Genomic DNA, 14,295 nt, shown 5'->3' with positions numbered 1-14,295 from the left:
AGTATAACCACGTGTGTAGACCTCATGACGCCATAAAGGCAGCAGAAGCTAACCACTACTGACTTATAAGGTTGGGCGGCAAACCTTGGTTTTACTATCACCTGTGTCTACATCAGAGACGCTTTCAGCTTCATGGATAAATTAACATTTTAACTATGACTTTAGCAGGCACCACAATATGATTTGTTGCCCTGTCTGGTGATGTCTCCATCTTGTAGGTCATTAAGTTTCTTGGGCAGAAAGACTAAAGGTACCTTCACACTAAACGACGCTGCAGCGATCCAGACAACGATCCGGATCGCTGCAGCATCGCTGTTTGGTCGCTGGAGAGCTGTCACACAGACCGCTCTCCAGCGACCAACGATGCCGGTAACCAGGGTAAACATCGGGTTACTAAGCGCAGGGCCGCGCTTAGTAACCCGATGTTTACCCTGGTTACCATCCTAAAAGTAAAAAAAACAAACGCTACATACTTACCTACCGCTGTCTGTCCCCGGCGCTTTGCTTCTCTGCTCTGGCTGTGAGCGCCGGGCAGCCGGAAAGCAGAGCGGTGACGTCAACGCTCTGCTTTCCGGCCGCTGTGCTCACAGCCAGTACAGAGAAGCACAGCGCCGGAGACAGACAGCGGAAGGTAAGTATGTAGCGTTTGTTTTTTTTACTTTTAGGATGGTAACCAGGGTAAACATCGGGTTACTAAGCGCGGCCCTGCGCTTAGTAACCCGATGTTTACCCTGGTTACCAGCGAAGACATCGCTGAATCGGTGTCACACACGCCGATTCAGCGATGTCAGCGGGAGAGCCAGCGACCAAAGAAAGGTCTGGCCCTCTAGCCCCGACCAACGACATCACAGCAGGATTCTGATCACTGCTGTGTGTCAAACTAAACGATATCGCTAGCGAGGACGCTGCAACGTCACGGATTGCTAGCGATATCGTTTAGTGTGAAGGTACCTTTAGTGAAGAACTCTGAGATACAGGACCATCTCCTTAGCATGGGGCACCTTTACTTTTGGCCCCTGATTGGGGGAGGAATGCACACTGGGGCACATGCAACCACTTTTTTATTACCATTAGGTCATCTTAGAGATGTCATCCTGTCCTGGTCATTATCTGTAGAAATATGATTTATGTTTACTCCTTAGTTTCTGGGAGCAGATGTGTAATTGCTTTATACTTGACACATGCAGGTTTCCAGATTTAACGTTCTTGAAAAGACCCCATTATTGGAGTTACTTGACGTATATGTACCAGCCGTCGTCCTTCTTCCCACATTACAAAACCACCGCATTGCTAATCCTTCGTTCTTGCTGTTTTATCCTTAATGTAACCTGTCCAGAAAAATGCTGAGTTAGTACCTGGAGCGGTTGCTAAGTAACTGGAATGAGGCGGAAGGTTTTGGGTGAAAGGGTGTGGAATTCCTTTGGCAGGTCTCTCCGGGCTCTTTTTAGCCTGACAGCAGCGAGTAGCCAACCACTCCAGCCCTGACAGCTGCTGTGCAAGGAGCAGACACACCCAGCTGAGAGAAAATACCACATTCAGGAGATTTGCCTCTTGCTAGGTGAAGTCTCAGACTCCCTCTGGAAGTTAGCTAAACTATGTTTATGTGCAAATGTACAGTTCCAGCTGTTACGGTATGCTAAGAGCTGTCATTTTGCAAAAGTCCCAGTTTCGAGATCATTTCACCTTGGCTTATGTGCCTGATTATATTGGACGAGTTGTACAGAATAGTAATAATGCAATAGGCCTGTGTGGAACCCTGCTGTTTCTCAGGTCACCTCCGATTTCAGACAAAGGTTTTCCATACGAATCTTAGACAGAAGGTTGTGCCATGGTCAGTTGGATATCGTATTATGGAGCTAATCTTTCTACAAACATTGCTTCTAGAGCAAAACATCTATGGCTACATACTTGTGCCATATAGTGGCACAGAGATTGCCTTCAGGACATTAAGATATCTTTAGCATTCTCCTCCTTGGACAATCCATTATCAGAATTCGGACTTGCCTTTGTATTGCTTCTTTTTTAAAAAAAAAAAAAAAAGATCAGTCAGAATGATTCCTTCTTTAAAGCCCCACTTGCACATCCTACGTTTTCACGTACATGTTTTGTCTGCGTTTATCACATATAGAATACATGGCCATTATAATCTATAGGGCTTGTTCACAAATTAATTTATTTTGGGGACTTGTCCTATTTTTATCTAGTTTGCATATCAAAATTGCTAATCAAGTGAATGACTGTCAAATAACTGCAATGCCCTTGAAAGCTATCCATATGTCACTCAAGTCCTGTTCATTTTTTTTCCGTGTTAGGCTACTTTCACACTTCCGTTTTCTGGGGTCCGTCATGGGGCAGCAAAATGACGTATCGACGGACGTCATGAAAATAGGTAAAAACGTGTGCGACGGATCCAGTGTAATGACAGATCCGTCGTACAGAAATTCCGGGAATTTAATGTCCGGGGACGAGAGAGAGAGAGAGAGAGATTTTTTGCAGGATCCTGCATTCTCAAAAATCGACGGATTGTGACGGATCTGAAAAGACGGAAGTGTGAAAGAGGCCTTAGGCTTTATTCACACATCAGTAGTTTTAATCAGTATTTAATCAGTATTTATATGCCAAAACCATCAGTGTCTCCAAAACACAGAACAGGTGTCAAGCTTTCAATTTTAGTTTTTCTCTGTAAGTTCTACTTCTGGTTTTGGTATGAAAACACTGATGCAACTTACTGACCAAATACTGACTTGTGAGTAAGCCCTAATGAGTAGGAGATTTTGTTTTTAATAATAAAATAATAGATGCCACAACGCGATTATGAGACCCAGTTTTTGGACTCCACATTATAATAGGGTATTGGGACGTAGAGTCAGTTCAAAGGCGACTATTACATGGGATGAAAGGCCTCTCCTATGATGAGAGGTTGGAAAAGTTGGGCTTGTTTACCTTAGAAAAAAAGACGCCTCATAGGCAGTCTCATTTTCCATATGTTTTAGACTATAAGACCCACTTTTTTCTCCGAAATTTGGGAGAAAAATTTGCAGTCAGCGTCAGGAAAATGGTGCCGGTTGTCTACTCATGCACAGATTTAGATCTTGGCTCAATGTAGAGCTGAGATCTCAATCTCCACATTTTCCACCTCCGGCGCCATTTTACTGAAGACCATCGGAAGATCAATGTGCGCACCAGGGACTCCGCACCGGCCTCGCACCACCAGGACACCCCTTCCTCCTTGCCCAAGGTCGGCAGCATCGCATAGCCCAACTCCTGCTGTCAAATTATATAAATGTGACTCTGCTCCTGCCTCCTGTGATCCCGCTCCTCCAACATTCGGACTGTAAGAAGCACCTGTGGCCCCTGACATGCCTGATCCTGCTGACAGGTTAAAAATTCTTGGGGTGCGTCTTATGGTCCGGTGCGTCTTATAACACGAAAAATACGGTTTCTGTATAAATACATGTGTGGTCAATACAAATGACTTGGCACAATATTTATAAAAAGGCCTGATGGTTTTCTCACAACAAATGGCATTGTGGTTATAAATAATCCAGTGCTAGAGAATGTATAACCAGCGGAGAGAGGTTGAACTTACTGGACCCATGTTTTTCTTCTCCTGATGTAACTGAGCTCTGTGTGCACTAGGGTCGATTGTAACTATATAACTATTTACACACTGGGATTGAATACACAGAAGATTTCCCACCTGGATTTTCTGGACACAAAATACACTATGTCACACAGTAGCAGCATTGTGGATGGCATTTTCCAAAATCTTATTCACACTGCAGAAAAAATCCACAGCTTGAATTGAGCAGCACTGCAGATTTGAAAAGTGCATTGTGTCAATTCATGCTGTGTATGCAAAGGAAAAGTTAACATATTCAATAAATCCTCAGCATTTTCTTTTTGTGGTTGTATCCGTTGGAGAGTTTCCACAGCAGAAAAACCACAGAGGAAAAAAAAACACCGTGCTACAGATTTTCCCACACATTTTACGTTCGTTGTGAAATTTACAACATAAGATGACAGAGCCTAGAAAGCGAATGCAAAGTATCCAGAGCACGCCACTCGAGAGAGGTATATAAAATAGCAATTTTTATTCAAAAGTCAATACATATAACAAAGAAACATGAATCAAGGGTTAAGGAGGAAAATACTTAAGTAAGAATGAGTGGTGGAGTGGAATAGTAACAGGCTGCGGCTAACGAAATAGTAGTACATTAAGTGGGTCCTAAAAAGACCCAGGATGTCAGGCAGGTAATAAAGTGCATATGGTAACGACCATAATAGCCATTCAGACAACCAAAAAGTATGTATGTTAAAGCTTACCCATATTGCAGTGTAGACGCCCATCCACAGTACCACAGACGCCCCAACGCGCGTTTCTCGGATGTGTGCTTGCAGAATCTCTCTCATATAGGACACAGGAGATCTCGACCAATCCTTCTTGTGTAAGGGGGTAGATATTTGTCCGCAGAATGATTGTTCGGTCACAGTTATCTATTGTGTATGTGGGCTTTAAAGGATTGTCCACTTTCAGGAAATTGGATCCCACACTGTGAAATAACTAAAATAACAAACACAGTGGATGTTCACCCTCCCTGGGTCCAGAGATGGCTCTCCGCGGTTGCTCTGGTCTCAGTGTTTTAGATGCAGGGATGAGGTCATGTTGACAGCACATATGACTGCTGTACCTAACTCCTGAGATCAGCCGATGTAGCCAAATCACTGAAACTGGAGGATGCGGCGCTGGACCAAAAAAGGGTGAGTACCTGATGGGTTTCATATTTTAGTTATTTTACCAGGTTTGGCGTTAACTTCCCTTTAACAGACAAGCTGCTTTATATACCACAGCTAGACCAGTAAATTAAATATGGTGGCATACTAGGAGGAAATGTTTAGGAAAGACTTGTTTAGCTATTAGGTTAGCAACCCTTTTACTGCTCTAGGCCAGCAAGCAGATTGTGAAAGGAACACGGAATTAAAAAATGGAATAGCAGCTGCTGCAATGCTTAAAATAGAGGGAGAAAAACTTGTTTGAACTTGTTAAGACCTCTAGTGCATTTTTATCTAACACATTCATGAGGCGAATTTCCAGTGCAATCCAATGACACCCAGAGATGGACCCTGAGCCGACACAGTTATTACTGACTTAAAGCTGCCATGCAAGGAACAATCAGAGAGAGCTAGCGTGTGGATGAACAATTCTTAGTTTACCCAGTTTATTTAATACCTTAATTATTTGGATTAAAGGTGTGTTATTTCACTGATGTCAATTCAAAGTAAAACCGTACACCTTTAAGAAATACAAGCACTTAGGAAACTGCATACCCTGAGCTTGTGTAGGTTTCATTACGTAACATTTTATTTTAGAAAAATATATTGATTGTAATGAAAAGAAATATATTTGTATTCAATCAGGGCAAAGTATGTGAGGTCTCTATAGGCTAAATTCCCACTATGAGCTTTTGCAGATTTTATGCACCATTTCTGCACCCATTAAGTAAAATAGGTTACTTTAATTAATTAATTTTTTGGAAATACGCAGCATAAAAAACTTGTCAAACCTCATGGTGGGAATGTAGCCTCAAAGTGATATTCCGGCCTTTGGCTACAAGTCTGCAGTCACTCTCACATTCAACATTTTTCTATTAGGTTCTGAGGAATAGAAAAATCTAGAAAAACGCATGCAAACGTCTGATAACACAGCATTTTTTTATCCGCATCAGCTTACACATGATGGTAAAAGAACCGCAGCGTTTGCATGCTTTTTTACATGTGTTTGCGCTTTTTTTATGCGCATGCGTTTGATATTTCCAGGAGGGTGTGTCTTTAGTGGGCATGTCTAAATCAGTTCCTGGACATGCGCAGTCTTTTGCCGCATTCCTTGCACTAACAACCGCATACGTTTCTAGGCGGCAAATTGACCCCTCTAAAATTACTACATATAGCGTTTACCGCGCCAAACCGCAGATGACGAAACGACGCTTGCGTCGTCACACGCGGCAAAATGCAACCGATCGCAGACACATGCGTCCCTAATGTTAAATATAGGAAAACACAACGCATGCGGATAATTGCGGAAGAAACGCTGCGGACACAACCGCAAATGTGAAACCGGCCTTAGACATTAATTCCAAAAACAGAACAAACAAATGAAATTTCCAAAAATGTGAACATAGCCAAAAGTTCGTTAATTTCCCTATGCTTTGTACATGCTGTATACTGTGCAGCCATGCAAAAAGTCTCCCTCCTCATATGTTTATGCAGAAGTGGACCCCCTTGATGTTTGTATTGTGCTTTCATTGTGCTCTCATAATGCTGGGATGTGTATTGGCTTGTTGACCTTTCCTGCTGTATTCACAAGGCAGGACAAGTAAATAAGCCCCAATGCAGCACATCCCCAAGTCATACAATCCTTATCTCATCTGTGCTGAGCTCAAACCTCCCAGTACAGGAGCTTGGAGACACTCTTTGGTCTAGCTGGGGAGTTTCAGAGAGTTGGTAGCCATGTAGAGCCTCTGGCTATGTCCTGAGTGTACATACCACGATGCAGAGTCTGATACCCAGAATAATCCCCTCCAGTTATGTAGCTGCTCCCCATAAGGGCTCCCACCTATAGATTGTCATCAGAGAGTTTGGTATTACTTGTACATTAGCGTTGTCCTTTTGTGTCTTCTGAAGATTCTGCGATAGAACTCATAATAACTGTGACCATGATAAATGTCCCCTCTTCTGATAATTAAATGTATGGCTGTGTGCACACAGAAGGTTTTTGAGGTGGTGAAAACGACAGGTTTCATAGTGGATTCCATTTCAGGAAACTCTTCTTCTTTTGGGAATTTTTGCAAGAGTTTTTTATTTCCCACTTTTGAAGAGGTTTTTCAAGTGTTTGTTCACAAGTTGCGTTTTTATTGCATTTTTTTACACTGGGTTTACAGTACCAGCACAAGCTATGAGATTTCAGAAATCTCATGCACCACACACATTGGGTTTTTTTTCCTGACTGATTTGGAAAACTGTTGCATTTTTGCAAACTGTAGCATGTCCCTTCTTTCAGCGTTTTTGCAGCGTGTTTTCACCTGTAAGTGCAAAACACAGCAAAAAAACGCAGGTATCAGATTTCCTTGTGTTCTTGGTGCAAAAACCTTACTGGCAATTACGCAGGTTTTGGCCTGCAGAAAAAAAAATGCTATGTGTGAACATAGCCTTATTTTATTGGAAAGTTTTTTGGAAACTTTTGATGCGTACTTCAGATCATTTTCCACTTCAAATAAGTAATTTTCTTCCACCAAGGTGATTTTCAATACCTGAAACAGGAAAAACACTCAAAAACTGGATGTAAGAAAACAAAATTATTTTCCAATAGAAAGAGTCTTTCAAGCATTTTGTGAACCATTTTTCAGGTGTCTTATGACGTGGACCCGCTCCAAAAGGCTCAGTGTGCATATTCGCGGGCAGGGTCCTCTCTCCTCCTGTACCAGTTGTGACTTGTATTGTTCAAGATTATTGTACCTGTTTTATTATGTATACTCCTCCTCACATGTAAAGCGCCATGGAATAAATGGCGCTATAACAATAATAAATAATAATAATGTGCCCTAAAGCGCTAATTTTGTCTATTTGTGTCTTATACAGCAATGGCTCTCTTGTGAGGTTGATTAGATAAGAGATGCAAAACTTTACATTTTACTAATTAGTTTCTTTGGTAAGAACAGGAGTAGAGAATGAAAATTTTAGAAATATAAAAGGCTTTTCTGGTATTAAAACACTTGCCGTGTCCTTTGGATAAGCCATCAGTGTTGTGTGAAGGGGCTGCGGTACTCCACTGATTTAGCGGCAGAATATGGCACATGTGTGTGGCACTGCTGCTCACCCATGTTGTGATGATTCCAACAGTCCATGAATAAATCAGGAATGTTTTAGTCCCAATTTCTATATACAAAGTTCTGCTCTGAAGACATTTTTGATTTTTCGTGAACCAACTGTTTACATGCATCTAGCATGTGACCACTGCAGCAGTCGTGCCGTATTTCTGGCATTATGGCTTCCTTTAGTAAGCGGAGATGCTGGTAGTATGGCAGGCAACTGCTGTAGCCACTGATTGGCATTGATGAGCATTGATGGTAGATCAACTCCGGATCATCAAGAAAAAGAATAAAAATGGAAAAAAATCATAAATTGGATTACCCATTCAGTTTTGATTGTTACTAGTGATGAGCGAATATTCTTGTTACTCGAGATTTTCCGAGCACGCTTGGGTGACCTCCGAGTATTTTTTAGTGCTCGGAGATTTAGTTTTCTGCGCCTCAGCTGAATGATTTACATCTGTTAGCCAGCATAAGTACATGTGGGGGTTGCCTGGTTGCAAGGGAATCCCCACATGTAATTAAGCTGGCTAACAGATGTAAATCATTCAGCTGCGGCAATAAAAACTAAATCTCCGAGAACTAAAAAATACTCGGAGGACACCCGAGCGTGCTCGGGAAATCTCGAGTAATGAGTATATTATTATTATTTATTGTTATAGCGCCATTTATTCCATGGCGCTTTACATGTGAGGAGGGGTATGCATAATAAACAAGTACAATAATCTTAAACAATACAAGTCATAACTGGTACAGGAGGAGAGAGGACCCTGCCCGCGAAGGCTCACAATCTACAAGGGATGGGTGAGGATACAGTAGGCGAGGATAGAGCTGGTCATGCAGCGGTTTGGTTGATCGGTGGTTACTGCAGGTTGCTCATCACTAATTGTTACCTTCATTGTCCTCCCCCCCCCCAAAAAAAAAAAGGAACTAATTTTTTTATTGTAACTTTCTTTCAAATAAACTATTTAAAGATATATCATGCTGAAAGGTTGCTATTAAAGAATATAATTGATGTACTGCCTAGAAAACTGGGTGGAATAATGATGTTAATGAGTGGAGCATAAATAGGTAGACTGAGATAACGTGAGCGCAGGGCACGTGCTCGGATACTCCCATGCTTTCCTCTATGACGCCCTCTCCGTGACTCATGTGTCTGTCAAAGTATAAGAGATGATGATGCACCACCTCTGTGCTTCACCCACCCATTGTTTCCAGGTTTTTGGGACGAATTGAAACTTATTATGGCACTTCACTTGTGTTCTGTTGAATTAATAAATCTTTTGGATTTTTTTTTGTCTGACTAAAATATAGTATCCTGGACTAAAGCAATCCAATCACTTGTACGAGGCTCGGTAACTTCTGTAAACATGTGTAACCTAATTATAATATGTAACCTACACAGCAGTCTGAATGAAGTTTCGTCTGAGCTTGTGATCATTTCATCATCTATATAAATCTTTGCACATGAGAAGTCTATATCTTGCCCTGAATTTTAATTTTTTTTTATCCAGGAAGCTGCTTTGTGCCGACAAATTCCAATGGAGTCTGAAAACATTGCCCCTGTGCAAAACACAGTAAGCCCCCCTACCATGACCCAGGACATAAGATCCATAACAAACAATGGATCAGACCCTTTCCTCAGCAGGTAAGTTGATCGTTACAAAGTTGATATGGCCTAGATATAGAATATAATACGTATTTTCTAACTTCCATTCGATCTGCTTTCCTCCATAGTGGACCATACCACTCAAGAGAACAGAGCACAGATAGCGGGCTTGGCCTGGGGTGTTATAGCATACCAACAACACCTGATGATTTCCTTAATAATATGGAAGAAATGGATACAGGTAAACACTAAAAAAAAATTAATCAAATAGCGTATTTAATTTATTGATTTGAAAAATAGAAAATTATCAATTAGATATGCCTCACAATAACCCAGGCAGTGAGGCAAACAGCGATCTATATATGAAAGTGGGGATTAGTAACCACTGTCCTCCCATGACTACCTGGCATACAAATGCTGTACCACACTCCATACAAACAAGTGGCTGTACTGCCCGACACAACACGCATGTCATGGCGGTACCACAACAGAGTATGGCATCCTCTATTTCAATGGTCAGAAGATGGCACCCTTGGCTACAAGCACGCCTGCACTGGTTGGATCTGCCTTGCTTTCCAATTTGCTGTGCAAATATCTCTTGTTCATTGGTCACAAGAGTTAAACTCTCCTGCTTGTCTCCTAAAGCCTTACATCCTGAGTTATCTCAGCTGTTCTGATTTCTCCACTCCCCTCTGGTATAAGTAGTCACCTCTTAGCTTTGGTAGTTGCCAGTAATAGCTTGCCATATCTTGGAATTGCTTTGGAGCTGTGCGCCTTGGAAGAGAAGTCGTTTAGGAGTTATCTCCGGAGATTGCTGGAAGTTGGTCTGGTGTCTTCCTTTTCCTTATCTCCCATTTTGGTTTGCCTCTTCCTTCCTTTCCCTTTTTGTATCATTCCATAGACTGGGTGTGCGTTGAGCAATTGCTGTTTCCTTTTACCGTTGTCTGTTTCCCTTTGTGTCTGTAACATAGAGCAAGACTAGGGTTCCTGCTGCCTCACGCACTAGCCAGGGCCGTGCTTAGGGCAAGATAGGTATAGGAACGTGATCGCCACATGGAATAAAAGAACCCATCTAGGGACGTCAGGGAGCTCAGGGTTGCACAGGGTAAGTTTCATAGGTTGTCCCTCAAAGCTTTCCCTAGTAGCAGTGCCCCCCTTCCCATCTATTTTACCATGTGCCGTCTTAGAGTGTGACACCGCATGCATATGTCACTAAGGTTTTGTTTTTCCACTTTTTGGCGAACTAGAGAAAAGCCTTCCTCTGGATCTTGACAGCAGCATATCTCAGTTTTCGCAGATGTACAGGCACTGATTGTGCATAAACAATCCAATCAGCTAACAAATGTGTGTTGCTCGTTCAGTGACTGATCGTGGCATGCCTACACGAGCCTGTGATTGGGAGTGGGGGTGTTTTTACAAATGCCTGTCCTGTAGATTGCTGCCCCATTTGAAGGGCATTTACATGTTGGTACTATATTGTGTTAAAAAAACTGAGCTTTCTATACTTCTAACTCAACTGCAATTCTTCACAAAAGGTAGCTTATAGGAATAATGGTAACAATAGAGCGCTGTCAGACAGAAATGCCCCCCAGGTCTGTCTTGTTTTTCCTGGCACTTTGCTGGGTTAGAACTTCATAATTATTTTCATTATGTAAAGAAACTTGCAAAGAACTGCACAAGTATAATTATACTACACTTACACCGAGTTCCAGGCTAAAGAATCTGCGGCAATGCACATCTTGTCCTATTCTTGTCACCCACATCTTATTATTCCTACAGATCTTTTTCTTCCTCTTTATTAGCTGGAGGTTTTTTCTTCTATTTTTATGTAAAAATATTGGACATAGTAGAGTTGGGATTGCATTTGTGTATTGTGTTGGACTATATTTCTTCTTGTTGACTCTGTTACATACAGTTAGGTCCATATATATTTGGACAGAGACAACATTTTTCTAATTTTGGTTATAGACATTACCACAATGAATTTTAAACAAAACAATTCAGATGCAGTTGAAGTTCAGACTTTCAGCTTTCATTTGAGGTTATCCACATTAAAATTAGATGAAGGGTTTAGGAGTTTCAGCTCCTTGACATGTGCCACCCTGTTTTTAAAGGGACCAAAAGTAATTGGACAATTGACTCCAAGGCTATTTCATGGACAGGTGTGGGCAATCCCTTCGTTATATAATTCTCAATTAAGCAGATAAAAGGCCAGGAGTTGATTTGAGGTGTGGTTCTTGCATTTGGAAGGTTTTGCTGTGAAGTAAACATGCGGTGAAAGGAGCTCTCCATGCAGGTGAAACAAGCCATCCTTAAGCTGCGAAAACAGAAAAAACCCATCCGAGAAATTGCTACAATATTAGGAGTGGCAAAATCTACAGTTTGGTACATCCTGAGAAAGAAAGAAAGCACTGGTGAACTCATCAATGCAAAAAGACCTGGGCGCTCACGGAAGACAACAGTGGTGGATGATCGCAGAATAATCTCCATGGTGAAGAGAAACCCCTTCACAACAGCCAACCAAATGACCAACACTCTCCAGGAGGTCGGCGTATCAATATCCAAATCAACTATAAAGAGAAGACTGCATGAAAGTAAATACAGAGGGTTCACTGCACGGTGCAAGCCACACATAAACATCAAGAATAAAAAAGCTAGACTGGACTTTGCTAAAAAACATCTAAAAAAGCCAGCACAGTTCTGGAAGAACATTCTTTAGACAGATGAAACCAAGATCAACCTCTACCAGAATGATGGAAAGAGAAAAGTATGGCGAAGGCATGGTACAGCTCATGATCCAAAGCATACCACATCATCTGTAAAACATGGTGGAGGCAGTGTGATGGCTTGGGCATGCATGGCTGCCAGTGGCACTGGGTCACTAGTGTTTATTGATGATGTGACACAGGACAGAAGCAGCTGAATGAATTCTGAGGTATTCAGAGACATACTGTGTGCTCAGATCCAGCCAAATGCAGCAAAACTGATTGGTCATCGTTTCATACTACAGATGGACAATGACCCAAAACATAAAGCCAAAGCAACCCAGGAGTTTATTAACCCCTTTACCCCCAAGGGTGGTTTGCACGTTAATGACCGGGCCAATTTTTACAATTCTGACCACTGTCCCTTTATGAGGTTATAACTCTGGAACGCTTCAATGGATCCTGGTGATTCTGACATTGTTTTCTCGTGACATATTGTACTTCATGACAATGGTAAAAATTATTTGATAGTACCTGCGTTTATTTGTGAAAAAAACGGAAATTTGGCGAAAATTATGAAAATTTCGCAATTTTCCAACTTTGAATTTTTATGCAATTAAATCACAGAGATATGTCACACAAAATACTTAATAAATAACATTTCCCACATGTCTACTTTACATCAGCACAATTTTGGAAACAAAATTTTTTTTTGTTAGGGAGTTATAAGGGTTAAAAGTTGACCAGCAATTTCTCATTTCTACAACACCATTTTATTTTAGGGACCACATCTCATTTGAAGTCATTTTGAGGGGTCTATATGATAGAAAATACCCAAGTGTGACACCATTCTAAAAACTACACCCCTCAAGGTGCTCAAAACCATATTCAAGAAGTTTATTAACCCTTCTGGTGCTTCACAGGAATTTTTTGAATGTTTAAATAAAAATGAACATTTAACTTTTTTTCACAAAAAATTTAATTCAGCTCCAATTTGTTTTATTTTACCAAGGGTAACAGGAGAAAATGGACCCCAAACATTGTTGTACAATTTGTCCTGAGTATGCCAATACTCCACATGTGGGGGTAAACCACTGTTTGGGCGCATGGCAGAGCTCGGAAGCGAAGGAGTGCCATTTGACTTTCAATGCAAAATTGACTGGAATTGAGATGGGACGCCATGTTTCGTTTGGAGAACCCCTGATGTGGCTAAACATTGAAACCCCCCACAAGTGACACCATTTTGGAAAGTAGACCCCCTAAGGAACTTATCTAGAGGTGTGGTGAGCACTTTGACCCAACAAGTGCTTCACAGAAGTTTATAATGTAGAACCGTAAAAATAAAAAATCATATTTTTTCACAAAAATTATCTTTTCGCCCCCAATTTTTTATTTTCCCAAGGGTGAGAAGAAATTGGACCCCAAAAGTTGTTGTACAATTTGTCCTGAGTACGCTGATAGCCCATATGTGGGGGTAAACCACTGTTTGGGCGGATGGGAGAGCTCGGAAGGGAAGGAGCGCCGTTTGACTTTTCAATGCAAAATTGACAGGAATTGAGATGGGACCTCATGTTGCGTTTGAAGAGCCACTGATGTGCCTAAACATTGAAACCCCCCACAAGTGACACCATTTTGGAAAGTAGACCCCCTAAGGAACTTATCTAGAGGTGTGGTGAGCACTTTGACCCACCAAGTGCTTCACAGAAGTTTATAATGTAGAACCGTAAAAATAAAAAATCATATTTTTTCACAAAAATTATCTTTTTGCCCCCAATTTTTTATTTTCCCAAGGGTAAGAGAAGAAATTGGACCACAAAAGTTGTTGTACAATTTGTCCTGAGTACGCTGATACCCCATATGTGGGGGTAAACCACTGTTTGGGTGGATGGGAGAGCTCGGAAGGGAAGGAGCGCCGTTTGACTTTTCAAAGCAAAATTGACAGGAATTGAGATGGGACGCCATGTTGCGTTTGAAGAGCCACTGATGTGCCTAAACATTGAAACCCCCCACAAATGACACCATTTTGGAAAGTAGACCCCCTAAGGAACTTATCTAGAGGTGTGGTGAGCACTTTGACCCACCAAGTGCTTCACAGAAGTTTATAATGCAGAGCTGT

The 14,295-nt window shown here is 41.5% G+C and overlaps 1 protein-coding gene across 1 annotated transcript in view; it reads left to right on the top strand.

The window, feature by feature from the left end:
• WWTR1 (WW domain containing transcription regulator 1) overlaps positions 1-14,295 on the top strand; it is a 119,886-nt gene that overhangs the window by 94,149 nt on the left and 11,442 nt on the right. Inside the window, exons 4-5 of the mRNA XM_069727625.1 lie at positions 9,380-9,513; positions 9,603-9,715. Coding sequence (XP_069583726.1) covers positions 9,380-9,513; positions 9,603-9,715 — 247 coding nt within the window. The remainder of the gene's footprint in view (positions 1-9,379; positions 9,514-9,602; positions 9,716-14,295) is intronic.

The sequence above is a fragment of the Ranitomeya imitator genome, chromosome 5, assembly GCF_032444005.1.
Source record: "Ranitomeya imitator isolate aRanImi1 chromosome 5, aRanImi1.pri, whole genome shotgun sequence".
In the NCBI taxonomy this organism is placed as follows: Eukaryota; Metazoa; Chordata; class Amphibia; order Anura; family Dendrobatidae; genus Ranitomeya; species Ranitomeya imitator.
Note: the sequence above shows the minus strand (reverse complement) of the source record. Positions and strands in the feature narration are given on the sequence as shown.